Source organism: Drosophila elegans, unplaced genomic scaffold (genome assembly GCF_018152505.1).
Source record: "Drosophila elegans isolate 14027-0461.03 unplaced genomic scaffold, ASM1815250v1 contig_349, whole genome shotgun sequence".
NCBI lineage: Eukaryota > Metazoa > Arthropoda > Insecta > Diptera > Drosophilidae > Drosophila > Drosophila elegans.
In genome coordinates this window covers 694,321-711,735 of record NW_024545729.1, presented here as the reverse complement: position 1 = coordinate 711,735, position 17,415 = coordinate 694,321, and the positions used below count along the sequence as shown (strand labels likewise).

Below are 17,415 nucleotides of genomic sequence, written 5' to 3'. Positions count from 1 at the left end.
CCGGGGATCTGTGTAAGTATAATTTTACTGGTAGGGTCATACAAACTATAACCATTAAAATGCGTACATGCAAATGACTGCTCAAACGTATAGAATGGAATTTAACTGATACAATTTACTAAACCAATTATAAACTCAACAAAACAACAATATTGTTCACCATCAAGATCTACTACTTTAACTACTTTAAACTGCAACATACAACAACAACAGCAACAGCAACATCGTCTTAAAAGTGTCTTCTGCTTCGCTGTATGCTTAGTACTTTTTCTCTGATTTCTACTGAACTATCTTCTACAACAACCTTCAATACATACGCTAATCCAACTCTACACTTCTAAAGGGCATTCAAACGTACGTAATTAAAATATTCTTATTTTTTCTACTTAAAACCCATATTAACGAACCATCATGCACGTCGATTAAAGTAAAACAGTAGCGTTACAAACCAAGACATTTAATAAACTAGTAAATTTGCAGCTGAGTGTAAAGTCATCCTCGCATTTTCCTACATTTTCCTTACCTTTCTGTGACACTTCCTCGACCAATCACTTAATCTATTACCGTAAAAGGCATTCAATTCGCCATTTAGGACAGCGTTTTCAATGTTTGATGATGGCGCACCTTGGTAGTTTAGATTTCCAATTGAGAGTTCAACATTATATCAAATATCTATACTTACTTTTTAGTTAATGTTATATTTTAGTACCTCAAATTTTAATTCGTTGGATTATTTTATACCTTTTCAATTCGCACGGGGCAAAGCGACTGTCAAATTTTCTGTTGTATTAAGTCAATGCTCTATATTTTGATAGGCAATAATTAGTGGTAGGCATCTAAATTGGACAATTTCCAAATCCAACAAATTTAACTGTGGTAATTTTTTAATGTAAAGTTGCGAGTGCTATTATTGGTTTATGCCATATTTATGTGTACATTTTTTAAAACCTGTGATGTTTAGCTAGAAGCTATTAGGGTAAAAAACAATCTTTATCTCGACACCACAAATAAAAATAACCCTGTATTATAAGTTTAATCAATTATTCATCAAACCGCGAATTCTTAAGGGGGAAGGATGGCTTACAAGACCGAAAAAAAAAAGATTTTTGAGATTTTTTCTGAGTGAATATATTATCAAGCTTTTTACACAGTAAATCCCTATAATTGAAGAGTAACTAGGTTTTTTTTCATTAATATTTATTATTTATCCCGGGGCGGCAGTCGTTCGGAGTCTGTTCATAAAAGTGTCGTTTTTAAAGTCGGAGGTACAATTTTTATACCCTTGCAGAGGGTATTATAATTTCAGTCAGAAGTTTGCAACGCAGTGAAGGAGACATCTCCGACCCTATAAAGTATATATATTCTTGATCAGCATCACTAGTAGAGTCGATCTAGCCATGTCTGTCTGTCCGTCTGTGAGTCTGTCCGTCTGTCCGTCCGTTTATATGCAAACTAGTCTCTCAGTTTTAAAGCTATCTGCATGAAACTTTCCCAAAAGTTGTCTTTCTATTGCAGGTAGTATATAAGTCGGAACGAGTCGGATCGGACGACTATAGCATATAGCTCCCATAGGAACAATCGGGAAAATAAATGAAAAAAATTATAACTTTTCTGTTTTTTAATTTTTTGTTCAGTTCTTCGACATATATCAATGTTTAATTATTTCAGAATTATGGTTTAAGTTTTATCAAAATCGGACGACTATATCATATAGCTCCCATAGAAATAATAAAAATATATAAAATAACTATCAAATAATTGAGCTGCTAATCATCATAGCTTTAATGTTTTTAAACATATACGCAGTAAATCATAATTTTAATGTTTTCAAAAATGTTAAATTCTTGCAATAGCTGCAAGGGTATATGAACTTCGACTTGCCGAAGTTTGCTTTCTTTCTTGTTACATATCAAATCAGCCTATTATTGCCTGTAAAAATATATAAAAAAAATGTTTAAAGAAAAACTTTCGTTTATTCGCAAGTATTTACTGTATAAAGGATGTGCGCAAAAGTTCTTTTAGATCGGACCATTGCATTTTGAGTTACGTTACGCGTCTAAAGTTTTTTACTACCGCACTTCCTGTCTTGATCACGATTACGAGATAATCGGCAACTCAGCGAGTTTTAGTCCGATCGACAAGAAATTTTAACAATATGTTACTGAGATGTTGTATTTTTATATAAAAAATTATCAAACAATTTTTTTTAACTTTAACTTTTTAACTATACTGCCCCCCTAACAACATTATGGCCACTTTTGTCGAGAATATGCTGATGTGTTCGTTTTGCAATCAATATTTTTGTGTTATACTTTTATTTTTTTTTTTTTGGATCACAGTCGAATTTGATTTTCGAGGACAAATATAATCATAGACGATTATATTTCGTAAAATTTTCGCAACATTTTCACTTACAACTCTGGTCTTTTCCTTGGAAACCGACAGTTTCAGATTTAGTTTTAATTTAATTTCTGGACAGCATATTAAATGGACACAATGTCAGAAAGATATGGCCAGATCGACTCGACTGTTCTGACTGTTTAAGAATATAAACAGTTAAATAGAAATAATGGCTACAAGAAAGCTTCTTATTTAAAAAAAAAAAACGGAAAAACTGCGAATTAAAAAAAAAAAGTATTTTCCTATATAGTGATAAAAAAAACTTAAACTTTTATTAAAATGGCTGTCTATACATAGATTTAGAAAATATTAGGGCACAAGTATTTACAAAATAAGGGCACCACTTGCGTATTCTTTAAAGAAACCGTTATATGTTATATATACATATATGTACATATTATTTTATTCTGGGATAAAATCTAAAATTAACCTTACCTTTTCTTAACCTAAATTTTTAAATTCAAGCATCAAGATTCAAAACTTCAAAAACTGTAAGGTACAAAAAAAAAATAAAATTAGTGAATCGAAAGATCTTTTTAAGGCTTAATCTAAACTAAAATGTTACACGTTGCCGATCGCAAACTTATATAATTTTTTTTTAGTGTAGGGCTCTACCTTAAAACTATTTTTAAACTTTAATAAGAGTATAAGAATGTAGGTGGGATTGTTTTTTTTCTTCTAAAATTTAAACTGCAAAGGAATTAAATTACAGCCTATAAATACCATATTTTGTATGCAGTGAAGAACCTTTTACCCTCTTGGAATTTTTTTTAGCTTTTATTATCTGAGAAGATCTTACAAATTTAAAAGTCAGTCCTTTAGAATACTGGGAAACTTTAAATCTTTAAGTCAGAAATCGCTTTTAACTAAAATAAACTAAAAATTGCCTAAAATCTTAATCGTTTGACCTAAAATGACGCCTATGGAGTTGGTTTCCTTAATATTAGGTAGTAAAGTTTTAGGGAATAAAATAGGCTAAAACTGCTTTTTCGGCTATAGAATTTTTCGGCCACGAATTTTGGACGACTTGTGACCCAATAAATTAAAAATATTTCTAAAAAATCAGCTTTTGGACCACATTATGATGATATTTATATTTGTTGTACGTAAATTCTAACACTTAAATATAATACATCCCTCTGAAAACTCCGGTGAGATTGGAACCCTGAACTTCGGCGCGAGAGTGGAACTATTTGCGGCCCAACCAGGAACTATTTGTCGAGACCCAACTTGAAGTCCTGTAATAAACTTAATCTATTGAAGCAGTTGCTTAACGTTTTGGCCTACACATTACCTTAAAAGTTGAAATGTTGTCCTAATTTGGTTATTTCTCCAATGAAAGTCCACTATTTGGTATTTTAAAGAAAACAGTACCTAAAATGTAATCGGCTACATATTTAGGATATTTACCTACATTTTAGGTCTCAGATTCCTAAAATATTTGAACTTAAAACATGGTTTTATAAATAATATGACCCATTTTTAAGGCAACTGTTACCTATAATATTAATTTTTGGCAAATTTCTTAAATTTTATGAAAATCTTTTTACGATGAGTATTTTATGTAATTTCGATGAGTATTTTCTGAATTCGAAGAAAAAACCCTGAAATCGTAGCACTTTTCCATGGTGGTACGGACAATTCGACAATGATAACATAATCATTTAATTTTCTGAGTGTTATCCAAGTGTTTTCGTGAATCGAGACAAGTTTTGTTAACTTAGTATTAACCCAGGCTTATTTTTTTATAGTATCAAAAGTGAAACCTGACCCTCAGCCTCGCTTTTTAATTTTATTAAAAATACTTTTGAACGATAACATTGGCTTACAAATTTAAATCGACAAAATCCTACAGAGATAAAACCTTGAATTTCTGGTTCAGTTGGATTATCTGATTTCAAAAATTGCACTACATTTTTTTGTATGCCATTTTTTTTTTAATTGTAAATATCGTTTTTCATTTGTTTTCATGCCTTTTTTTTCTCCAGTTCAGCTTAACCCTATACAATTGATTCGCCGGCGGATTTTTAAGGCTAATAGCGTTTTTGCTTCGTTATTGTTTCACTTTTTATACCCTTGCAGAGGGTATTATACTTTCAGTCAGAAGTTTGCAATGCAGTGAAGGAGACTTTTCCGACCCTATAAAGTATATATATTCTTGATCAGCATCACTAGGAGAGTCGTCTAGCCATGTCCGTCTGTCCATCTGTCCGTCCGACCGTCCGTCCGTTTCTACGCAAACTAGTCTCTCAGTTTTAAAGCTATCTGCATGAAACTTTCCCAAAAGTTGTTTTTCTATTGCAGGTAGTACATATGTAAGTCGGGACGAGCCGGATCGAACGACTATAGCATAAAGCTGTTTTTTTATTTTTTTTTTTTGGTTCTTCGACATATAGTAATGGTTTAATATTTCAGAATTACGGTTTCATGAAAATCGGACGACTATAACATAAAGCTCTCATGGAAACAATAAAAATATTAAAAAAAAAAAAACTTTTTATTGTTGACATTTTTTAAAGAAAATTTTCACATTAATAATTTGATAGTTTAAAATTACGCTTTTAATTTTATTAAAATCGGAAAACGATACATATAGCTGCCATAGGAACTATCGAATAATTGAGATACTAATTTAAATGTTTTCAAGAATATTGAATATTTGCAATAGCTGAACTTCGGCTTGCCGAAGTTTGCTTCATTTCTTGTTTATCGCTATTTTCGGTATTTTGGCGGGAATTTTTTGTATATATAAATTTTGTATAGAGTAAAAACTTTAGTTTTCACTACTTTTACAAACTTTGTCGAGCTATGTATGTGAAAGTTGAAGAACGTTTAGTTTTTAATAAAACAAGCTATTGATCATGATCAAATTAAATAGGCATGAAAACAGGTGAAAAACGTTATTTACAGTTTAAAAAAAAGGTACCATACAAGAAATTAAGAGCTTCATTTTCCGAGTCAGGGGCTGTCCAACTGTACTGGAAAATGCATAAACCAGTGCAATACGTTTTATTAGTCCAAATATATTTGGTGTCTCCATAAGTGTTTGTATATAATTAAATAAATTGATATTTGTATTTTAATTATTTTTAAAGTTCTATGTACTAAAATGATTAAAGTGTCTAGACATGACATTTTCAACAGCATGCAGCATATATATATATATCTGAATAACACTGATTTTAAAAAGTTACAAGTTAATAGTCGTTATCTAAGCGCATTTTATTGTAGTACTTCGTTGCCTATTTGTATATGTATGTATATGTAAAGAGGAGTAAGTAATACGATTTTTGAACCCTTCTTCGTCCGCGTTATAGTCTCAGTATCCGAATCCACGTCCGCTCAACTTAACTTGAATTCCTCCGCTCGCATGTCGGAAAGCTTTATTAATTGTTGTGTACAAGTTTGTATGACTACACACTCTGGCAATGCAATACAAAAAGCATTTTTTTGTGTTTTGCTGATTTCAACGCATTTAGTTTTGTTGTTTAAGCGCTTTTATTGACACCCAAAGAAAAAAAAATAGTTTGAGCCTTATTTTCATATTAAAAATTGAAATAAAAAAAAATTATATGCATATATACATACATATGTATGTTTTAACTGTAATGCTATTTCGTTTGTTGTTTCCTTTATGTTTACGTTTCTGTTTCTGTTCGTTTTTTGTCTAATTTTATTTGTTTCAGTTGCGTGTGATTCGTGCTTTCCGCTCGACATTGGAAGACCTAAGCGAACGCCGATCGATGCACAGCTTACATAGCTTACGCAGTCCGCGGACGGGCATGCCAGTACAATTAGGCACTGGCCACCCGCTGTACAATTTTAACCTGCTGAGCCCCAATTACGCCAAGCACCAACACCACCACCACCACCAACAACAACAACAACAACAACAACAGCAACCAAATCCGTCAGCGAAGCCGCAACAGAACGTGTCAAGTGCCATGCTGCCGCCGGACATATCTTACATTGACGAAGACCCGCAACAGCATCAGCGTACTGTGCACAACGGACTAACTTCCCAACACCCATCAATGTCCACAAACATAACTGCCCCTGTCGCAAGCCAAAGCTTTTCAGAAATTGCACAAACCTTGCAGCAACAAATCCGTTTAAATAACACCGAAACCAAGCATTCCAATGGACAGAATGAGACTCGAATTTAAATGGTTCCAGTTGTTGTCAGTAAAAAAAGCGTCCCATTGAATTTGATTTCGAATTTGAAAGAATAAATCATGGTGAGGCTTATTAAGAATTCCGAGATCCAAATCAGACTGACCACAAGTGGTTAAAGTAATAAGTAAATGATCGTGCTTATTTCAGTATATACATACCTGTAATATTATAAAGAAGCACATTGACATTGACATTTCTTAATTGAACTGTAAACTCTTAAGGGAACCCCAATACCACAAAGTGAATTTATTTATCTTATATATACAAACGTGCATGAAATTGCATAATGCCGGAGATATAACATTTAATTTCTTATTTTAACTAGCTTGTTATCCCCAACCAAATAAGTACATGCAATGCTCACACAACCAAAGGTTCCCAGAGTGCCCTGAAAATAATGTTTTGTTACAATAATACCAACCTTACAGTTTAGAAAATGTAAGCATGCATTTTATAAAAAACCTTCGTATTTTTGCAAAAAAAATAATGTATTATTGTAGTACTTGTATTACTAACAAAAAATCAAACCTTTTGCCTATTTTTTCTGTGTGGTGCGTTATTATAAATTAACTTTATTCAAACATGGAGCAGTGTTTGTCAAGATACTTTCTATGTATCGATGCAGTATTTCTTCGCCGCTCTTAAAATCAAATCAACCCTTAATCGCGAAAACATTTCGGATATAAAGGATTTTATATATTCAATATATAAACAACGTGGTATAAATTAATTACTGTAAAAACAGAATTTACAGATCAGCATTTGAAAATGAGTATGAGTTTAGGCCGTCGCATTGATATTTAACTTAGTCGCTTGTTAAGTACGTATGTATATACGTACGTGCTTATATCTAAGGTGGAACGTCAATATAATTTGTGTAATGTTACTGAAAACGTTTTACCCCATCACCACTGCTCTTGAATCCTAAAATAGCCGACGTTTTTTTTTCAACAAACATCTTGTGTCCTTTCCAGAATTATAATTAGCTGATGACCCTAAAGTTACCATTTCCTCCTTTTTCACAAATACATATGTATAACGATACAAAAGCATTTACATCATCATGATACATACAATTTTTTTTATATTTTTGAACAACAAAGTATTTTTCTAATCATTTACATTACAACTTACATTTTTGCTTTTAAACAATTGAACAACAATACATGTATATTATTATATTCAAATTAATGTTAAAATGTTTGTAGTAAATCATTTTAATAGCAGCAAGATAAATCTAAATTTCAGCCTTCTTATGTCTATTTTTCTCTTTCCCACTTATTGTTTTCTATTTTACTTTCTATCTCTCTCCCTTTCTTTCTCTTTAATCTCAAAGGTAATAGGCGGCGAGTTGCAAGAACGCTTGATTCCGGTCCCATATAGCAAGAGCAACACTGATCAAGCTGTAAGCCTTCACAATTTTATTATAATTTATGTTTGCAAATTTTAAATATTTTAAAGAAAACCAAACATTAAGTTCTATCTTAGCCATATGTGTCACTAAGATAGAGCTTACGTGGTGTAAAAAGTGTTTTGACTATACCCTGCAGTTCTGAAATTCTAACTGGCCCAAAATTCATCACTATTTCATCAGAATGCGACGTTGGCAGAGACGTTTGCGTTGCCGGCAGAACCGAAAGCGACAAGAGAGAGCAGACCTCTCAGCCGACAATTGTAGCAAACGCAGAAAAAATCCACCCCCACTCTCTCAATTTCTTTTCCGATTGTAGAGCGAGATTTACTGATGATTTTGGGTGCTTTTTTGCTGATGATTTACTGATGATTTGGTGATAATTTAACTTACTGATGAATCCCTATGACATGCCTATTTAAAAATCATCACCATTTTGTATGAAAAATCATCACCTTTTCATCAGTAGTGATGCTTTATTGGTGATGAACGGTACTGCAGGGCACTTAAAATGTCTGTTTGTCTGCGATAACCCGTGCTGAATACATAGCAACAAACTATGCATTCATGTATTTAAGTGTCAGCTATCAATTTGACAAACTCTCTCGCTTTTCTTTAAAAAACTGAAAAGATTACATACCTTATTTCGGAAAACCGAATTACCCTATGCTTCTTTCTACTTCATTAATTGATTATTTTTTCAGTTTATTTTCTAAGGCATTGCTTTTAGTTTTAAATCTTTTTCCCACGGAACGGTTTCATTTTAACAGTATTTTCGATGCCACTTGAATTAGTTTCAAAACTTGCTTGTTGTATTATGCATGCTTAAACTAAACTTGCTTATAGATTGTTGATCAATTGTTCAATGATTGAACTATGTCCGAATTATCGATAAGATATATGTAAAAAAGGATAAGCGACACATATGGATTATGATAAATGCTATTGCCTGTGATTTGTCCGTCTGAGTTAAGTCAAACATACCTACATACGTATGTATCTCACCTATCACGAGATCTGCATAAGAATTTGTTCATGTGTACGCAACTGTTCGTAGTAAAATATAACATCGCCACCCTTATTTCTGTATTTTATTTGGTTTATGCATACATAATGAGAATGTATGTTAATACATATGTGCATACCTGACTCTCTAGCTTGACTGATTACAGCTGTTCTTCTTATACTGTTATTTCTGTCTCTTTTGTCACTGTTCTTGGTGTTGTTCTTTTCTTTTTACCTAATGTGTGCTTAGATTCGAGTGGTGAACGCATTCCGGCAAGGTCTCGACGCCCGTTACGGTGATCACACCAACACTTCCCTGGCAGAGGTACTGCGTAAGCAGACTTCGTTGAGCAAGCGGCTTTCGGAAACATCTTCCATTGAGTATGCCGACAATATACCCGATGAGCTGACCATACCCGAAATCGATGTCGAACGTTTGTCATCCCACAGTCACACTGAAACCGCAGTTTAAATTACATTGGCATCTATACCCATACAAACATTAAAAACGCACACATTCTTGAAAGGAAATATTCAAATGAAATTTAAGCACAGCCCGACTGTAGGTGTACAATCTACTATCGAACTGTTAATTTATTTATACTTTTAGTATTTCAAAATACCGGTGGATCTTGCTTTGAATTGTTAAGAAATCGACCTGTAACTGAGCATACTTCGTATACTAATATAGGGAACCCGGAAAAGCCAAGTAATATACCAAAATGTCAACAATTAAATTAGCAAAGCAAACCAGATCAGATCAACGGGTCTTTTTTACTGTTAAAGTGTGTTATCCAAAAATATATCTTAAAACAATACATATACCGATTATAATCACTTTTCCCCACAATAATATGAAAATGTAAACAGACAGATCCTACCCAATACACTCAAGCCATCAACTATTATTATAACGTATTTCATTTAATAAAAGAGTCAGTGATTAAAAATGTTTTGTATTTTCTTATTTAAATGTAACAAAAGGTAATTGTTATCTATTTATCTACAATAATATTTATGATTTAAAACGATTGGACGATAAAGAAAAAGGGTTTCAAACACATCAGCTTTTGCGTGGAAAATCTCTGCCCAAAAGTAAATTAATAAAAAGTAAGTACAACTTTTTTTCTCTTTGCTTAAGAGACTAATAATAAATATTAAAAGCTTAACTTACTAATGGTATTTACTTTACTTTAATGTCCCTAGGTGGGGGAGGGGGCAAGATCGTTTCGCTGTAATCGGGTGTGGCTGCTGAGCCGGCATAGCTCATTGCGTTGTCCCATAGTTCAGAGCCGTATGTCCAGATTGGCTTTAAAAGGGATAAAAGTTATAAAGTAATATTTTGTATTCAAGCGGAGGTGGGAGTTAATAAGCCAATGAAAACTGCTAGCCTTCAGTTTTAGGCAGTTCTTTGCTTCTATATGCTTTTTTCCAAGTAAGTTGTCTGGTTAGGTGTACATATATTAAGATAGGTCTTCGTCTACTTGTGGAATTGGTGTATTATTAAGGGCCAAGGGTGAGTAAGTGTCGAGAGATAGGTTTTTACATGTTCGGTTGATAATTTTTATAGATTTAGAGCAGCAGACAATTGCAGTGTCATCAGCAAAGGTTGATATTACCGTTTGATGGCTTGTGGAAATGTCCAAGCAAACAGTGATTGTTTTGTGGCAGAAGGATCTTGATTTTATAAACCAGGCCGTCGATCCTAACGCGATATTCCCTGAGCTTCTAATTCAGATGTTATGCGGCTTACCTGCTCGATCGTTCCATGCTATACTTGTTTTTTCATTGGTTTGGAAAGTAGCCCCATTTAAGTATAGAGTTGAAATCGTAATAAGCCATACAACTGCACATTAAGGTAACTCGACTATTTATCATAGCCAGGAACTTTTTTTTTGGTTTCAGCTCTTCAATGGTTTTTGAAATTGTGCATGTTTGAAAAGTAATTGGGAACGAAGGACCTACGTTTGGAACTTTCGGGAGAGTGAATTGGTTCGTCGGCAGATGGGGCTTAAAGACATTTTGTAAGTGAAAGGGAAAGATTGCAGCCTTTTCTTGATCACTGCACTCCGATTCACCTGCTTGGGATCTTAATGGCAAATCGGGTTCCATTGGTGTTTTTTTATGTCTGGGTGTGTTCTCCAGAGTGGAAATTGGTTGCAGGTGGGAGAAAGCTGCCTTACAGCTTAAGAATAGCTGCCTTTAGTCTCCCTTTGGTGGCTGGAGACCAGTGGCCCATTCCATCATTATCTGCGAAGTCGACGTTTTTCCAGTAGGCGCGAATAGACAATATATCTATTTGGGTGTGTGTTTGTGATGGTATTGGTCGTGTGCTACCCCAGTCGGAAAAAACACGCTTCCAGGATGTATTCTTTTACGCTTCCTTTGCATGCGAAAAACGCATTCCAGATCCCTGAAAGCACCCTTTCCTTTCTGTTCGAGACGGGATAAAAAGCAAGCCTTCTTTTAGAACCGATCTAAGAGCGAGTCTTAATGCGTTCCATTGGAAGGTAGTTTCAACTTCGGAAAAGTTCGGCTTTCCCTTCCATTTGTACTTTACGAAGGAAGAATTCTAAAGCGCACTGTTAGAATGAACTTAGAAACGTTCCTCGGGAACCTTTCTGGATAGCTTCCGAAGCAACCATTGCGTAAGACATCTAAAGAATGAATATTGATCCCTTCCACAAGAACACATTTAGTATGATTCCAAAACATGCATTCTAATAGTCTTACCGAGGAATGCAAATATTATAGTTCCCAAAAAAGCTTTTGGGAACCGTTTCTTTTTTCAATTCCAATTATTTTTCTTTAATTTTATTTTTATAAACGTTTGATTTAAAATTTATTGTAATTAATTATAATTACTATAATTCCTCCGGGTCGTTTTTTTCTTTTCTCATCCTTTCTGCTATACTTTTAGCCTTGTAAGTTTTGTTCTTAGCCGTAGTGAAGGTCAGACAAGGTTTTTTATGTGGTCGGTTTAGTGGTAGCCGTCCCTCCTTTGTGATATAATAATGAGAAAATATAATATAAAATATAATAATGAGAAGGAAATATGTATTTTTTTTAAATATGATTGTAAGTTTGTAAAACACTTACCGAATAATGTTTCATTTAAATGAATGTAGGACGCAAAACCTTCCCTGTCCCTAGTACCGCCATAATTAAGTTCCATTATCAAACTTGGACTTAATATCCTATTGAAGATCTAGATTTTCCGAATTCAAACATTTTTAAAAGTGCATCAAGTTGAACTCCAGTAACATTATTATTATGGTACCATTCCAATAATTTTTTACGGAGATTCATAGGTATCATACTCAAAAGAATAGTTTGATGCACTTTTTTCCGATTCGGGTTCACATAAATTTGGGCATTCATTTCCAGAATTATTTTCTGTATCAAAAGTAAAAGCTCTAGCAGCCGAAAAATTTGAAAAAAAAATTTTGAAAATCAAAATGCAAGTTGCGAGAAATGCAAAAGAAACGAAAAAGACCTCGCGCTTTCTTGCATTTTCTCTTTTGTTCTTGTCGTTTGCTTTTTAGAGTACCGTTTTGTTCGGTTACTCCTTGTGAATACAGTGGCGGAGGAAACTATAGCGCCGGCAAATGTAATACAATAATTCAAAACAAAATCTCGCTTTCAAAAGAAATCATGTAATCGTGTATATAGTATTACCTAGAATGAAAATATATAAAAAACTGATTCAAATTAATAATTTTGTAATACAATATACAATAAATATTATTATTATTAATAAAATCAAACATTAATATTTTTTACAGAATTAATTTTTAGAAAAAGTTTAACAAGTCATATACCACCAACAAAACAAAGCGTTCAGATATTGTTTTTAAAGATAAAAAGTGAATATATTTACGTCGCTGCTGTTCATTAAGAAAAATAGATTAAATTGGTTTCCCATTTTTTTGTCCATTCCGAAACGGACTTCTTTTTGCGTTCTTTCGTAAGCGAGGTTTTCGGTGAAAAACACGATCTCAAAAATATCGGACGATCGGCAGCGTTCGGGTTTCAGCTTTTTGTTTACATTGCAAATTATGCATTATAGTAGAAGGGACGATTTCACAAAAACTGTTTAGAATGCATAAACAATACTTATTTATAGCTTCTTACATTCTTTTTCGCTTGCAAAGCATTCATGAAAAGAAGCTTTTTTTATTGGAATGCGTTCTTTAACTTCAGATATCAGAGTTCCATATCAGCGAGGTGGCCTGTAGGTAAGTAGTAGCAAACGGCTCCAAAGGATGATGGCTAAAACGCTGCTTTATTAGGATGCCTCCGGTGCCTCCGTGCCCTATGCCGTCGGGGTGGTTGGTTCCGTAAAATATGTAACCGGTGAGACCGAAGTAGTTTTTGTTGGCCATTGGCTTTCCAGAAGCATACTTCTAGGGGAGGTCACCGCAAGCTACGCCGACTTGGCGTAAGGGGCAATAACTTTTTGGTTGTCCACATTCCTGGCAATTTGAGCTCTGAACAGGTGCGTTTGTGGTGAAGAATATACTAAAGCCGGTATATTGGGTGAACTGAATATTTCTTAGGAGGGTATTCTGGTCTTGAAGCCGGAATTTTACCCATTTTTTCAAGTAAGAAAAAAAATATTTTAAATTACAATTTTGTATAAATAAATTGGTCCAAGATACAGGCCGGTTCGTCCTTGTTGACATGATTACAGCCCTTGTAGAGATCGGAAAATAATAAACAAATTCTTCCTTCCTTCCGTTATCGGATTGACAAGCTTTCACAAAAAAATTATTCAAAATAACAAGACAGGGTCCACTTGAAAACAAAAAAAAAATTTTAACCAATTATTTCGACCTTTCGAATATTTTAAAAATACTTATAATCAAAATTTTGAAGTCCGACGCAGACGCAATAGAGAGTAATAAAAACTAGACTTATCGGTTCAGTAGAACTTGAAATATCATATTAGCCACCTCAAAAAAAATATTATTTTAAAGCTCTTTAACAACAAAATCATGGTAAATCTGTTTCCGAAATTATTTCTGATGAATATATTGCTTATATTATTGTTATTTTTATACCCTTGCAGAGGGTATTATGATTTCAGTGAGAAGCTTGCAACGCAGTGAAGAAGACATTTCCGACCTTATAAAGTATATATATTCTTGATCAGCATCACTAGGAGAGTCGATCTAGCCATGTCTGTCTGTCCGTCCGTTTCTATGCAAACTTGTCTCTCAGTTTTAAAGTTATCTGTATGAAACTTTCCCATAAGAACAATCAGAACAATAAGTGAAAAAAATTAATTAAACAGTAATGTTAAAAGTTTTTTTAATTGTTCGGTAAATAGTAATTGTTTAATATTTCAGAATTACGGTTTTAATTTTAATAAATTCGGCCAATTTAGCATATAGTTACCAGGGGAAGAATTTAAAAATACAAAAAAAATCTATATTTTAAAATTTTTATAATTGCGGATTGCCACGGAGAGATCCACACAGTCAAAACCTGCTCAGTGTCACCTGGAGCCACATTTTGCCAACTGGCTCTGAGAAGATCATGCGCCCAGGAACTCCACGCTGGAGGATGATGGAATCATCACCATAAACGATCACCCGGCTTGTGTGAGTGTGAACAATGGCACATACGTCCACTTACGAGGACTTCACCTCATCACCAGCTACGTCAACCACGACACGGCAGAAAAGGGCACCAGGAGTAGCTAGCTCATCCTCCCTGAACATCACTTTGGAAGACGACATACTTAGCCTTCCATACCTTCACCGCTTGAGTGAGCGTAACTTGGAGCATATTAGGAAATTCGGGAAGGATATCAATGACTATCGCTCACACCAGGAGCAATTTACTGGGCGTTGATCACTTGATCCACGGCCCACCTAAGAGAGGTGATTGCCCAAATAGGGTCTGCCGAGGGCGTCCTTAATCCTGATGGGGGAGTAGTTAACTAAGTTAACCGGGCGACGGCAATGACCGATCGTCCGAAAGCTTGCTCCGCCTGGCAAACTTTAACATACATACATACATATGTACATATGTACATAGGGAGAAACGCACATGCTTCCATTCGCGGTAAACCGTACAAAAATTTCTACAGCGACATTTACAATATAGCCCACATACAATATTTCCACTTTCCAAAAGTAAGAAGTACAATCTAGACTAATATATTTCCAAGTTTCCACAAAAACACATACATATATGTACATCCATACATACACACAACAATCCTGATAATGTACGTACATATGCCCGTCCTTTTCAACATATGTACATAAGGGGAAGGTAACGTACCGTAACGTAACGCTTCGTAACCACGGTAACGCACATACTTACATTTGCGGTACACCCTGCAAAAATTTCGACAGCGAGTCTATTAAAAACAGTTTAACTAAAAACAAAAATGTAAGATTTTCACTTAACTTTAACAAACACATAAGACTGAATCTACCCTTTTTCCCTCGTACACAACTGGAGTTGTACAATTTTAAATTGTTAGTATTATCAACTATATATAATTATAGCTTGATTCTACCAAATCCTGCTCCAGCGATACGCCTTTCTAACATATGCATTTCTATTTCATTTCTATTCAGCAGCTGTAATTCGCACACACCGTCGGCGCAGATCCAGTAAATAAAATAAATAAATGAATTTCGTGTGCATGCCGTGACGGTGCGATAAATATATATATATATATTCCAATTTTTCCTAGCTCAGCAAACAATTGCATATATTTCATAGAATAATTTTCGGAATTATCGTTTTTTCCGTCTATCAAAGTAGTTGTTCCTAAACTTTGATATTTGTACTACTGTTCCGTTTCCATATGTTCCAACGGTAGACCTGAGCTGCAACGCTAATAGCAAACACCATCGGACCAATTACTCTGATTTCTGGAATGCCAGGAGGAGACAATAAAAAGTTATTGGTTCCGCCTGCAAATAAAACGCGATCGCTATCCGCATTTACCCGCGCGAACAGCTAGACCAGTAGCCACAAAACCAATTGCGAAAGCAAAGAGCAATACTTTGTTAGATACCCTAGGAGACGAAAAGAAGCTGTCTGTTCCAACAACCAATCAGAAACGATTGTCCCTGAATTCGCTCACGCCTTAAGTTGGGTCACAAGTCAAGACCAAAACGTCCGTAAAGTCACTAGCAACCGTTCTCAGGCACAAATGAGTAACGAAATTGCAATTGGAGAATTTGGAACTCTGCACCGAAAGTGCGAATATATATATATATATATATATATATATATATATATATATATACGAAGAGCTAGCGGTTCAGCTCAGCGACTTAATCGACCGAGCCAATTCTCAACCGGTAATATCCAACATTTCGTCAGGGTGATACAAAGGTGTTCGAAGGAGATTATCTTAAATGGCCAACATTCAGAGATCTTTTCACTACCGTCTATGTCAGAGAAATGGGATTGTTTGCTGGTGTTCCTGCGCCAGAAATCTTCCTAAGTTGACCTTATCTCTACGGGAACAATCTTTCGCGACAAGTACTGATATTCCGAAGTGGGAGACGATGAACCAATTTCTGAGCAAAAGATATCGGAAATTGGAGGCCATCGAGGAAATGAAACCCAGCAATTCAAGTCAATCGTTTTCAAAAAGCCAGCCAAATCCGAAGAATCTTCAGTCTTTAAAAAACAAAGTGATTGCCAAACCGAAGAGCTGTTATTTGTGTTCTAAAGAAAGTCGGGAGAGTTCGATTGAGCCCACGTTTCATCCAGATGGCAATCGAGGCCCGGGAAAATTATATAAAAAAGAAGCAATAATGCTTAAATTGTTTCGCGAGAGGCGGGATGCTCAGACATTTCCGATGCACAGTCAAATGTGCAAGTCTGTTTTGCCTCTGGCTCTGTGGCCACCACCAAATCGAGAATCCAATAGGGTGCAAACGGGTGTTCACACTGAAAAGGGGTCAAGAAAGCGAGATTGATTTTTTGAACAATACGAATGGGGTTGGCTATGGCAGACGAATGGGAGCTATATGTGCATCAACCGGATGTGTTGACAGCTTATTTGAACGGTGATTTGGAGGAAGACGTCTACATGAAGCAACCAGAGCAGTTTGAGGATGGGTCAAATAAAGTACTTAATCTAAAAAAATCCTTGTACTGATTTGGACAACGTTCTTAACAAAACGTGTGTAAGCGAGCCATAAAAGAACAATCGCATCTTATTTTCAGGTGGTCGATAAAGGTCCTGTTTCAAATTTTTTGGAACTTGAAATATATATATTAATGGATCAGGGCGATCACATGAAGATCCTTTTGGATCTTACGCTATTTGCAATCAACAGTTGACCGGACGATAAATTATGCGCAGACCTAGATATACATATGTGGCTACTCAGATGCTGACTGTGCAAGCGATCGTAGGTCATACACCGGATACAAATTAA

General features: G+C 34.7%; 1 protein-coding gene across 9 annotated transcripts in view; it reads left to right on the top strand.

Moving 5' to 3' along the window:
• LOC108145272 (plasma membrane calcium-transporting ATPase 3) overlaps positions 1-9,942 on the top strand; it is a 37,510-nt gene extending 27,568 nt beyond the window's left edge. For 3 of the 9 annotated variants that reach the window (XM_017270559.2, XM_017270558.2, XM_017270557.2), the window contains 2 exons: positions 7,913-7,981; positions 9,243-9,942. In XM_017270559.2, the coding sequence (XP_017126048.1) occupies positions 7,913-7,981; positions 9,243-9,464 (291 nt within the window). In that variant the 3' untranslated portion in view covers positions 9,465-9,942. Of the gene's footprint in view, positions 1-6,086; positions 6,656-7,912; positions 7,982-9,242 lie in introns of those variants that run through there. The other 6 variants (XM_041708662.1, XM_041708663.1, XM_041708661.1 and 3 more) reach the window with 3 other exon arrangements.
• The last annotated feature ends 7,473 nt before the right edge of the window (positions 9,943-17,415 follow it).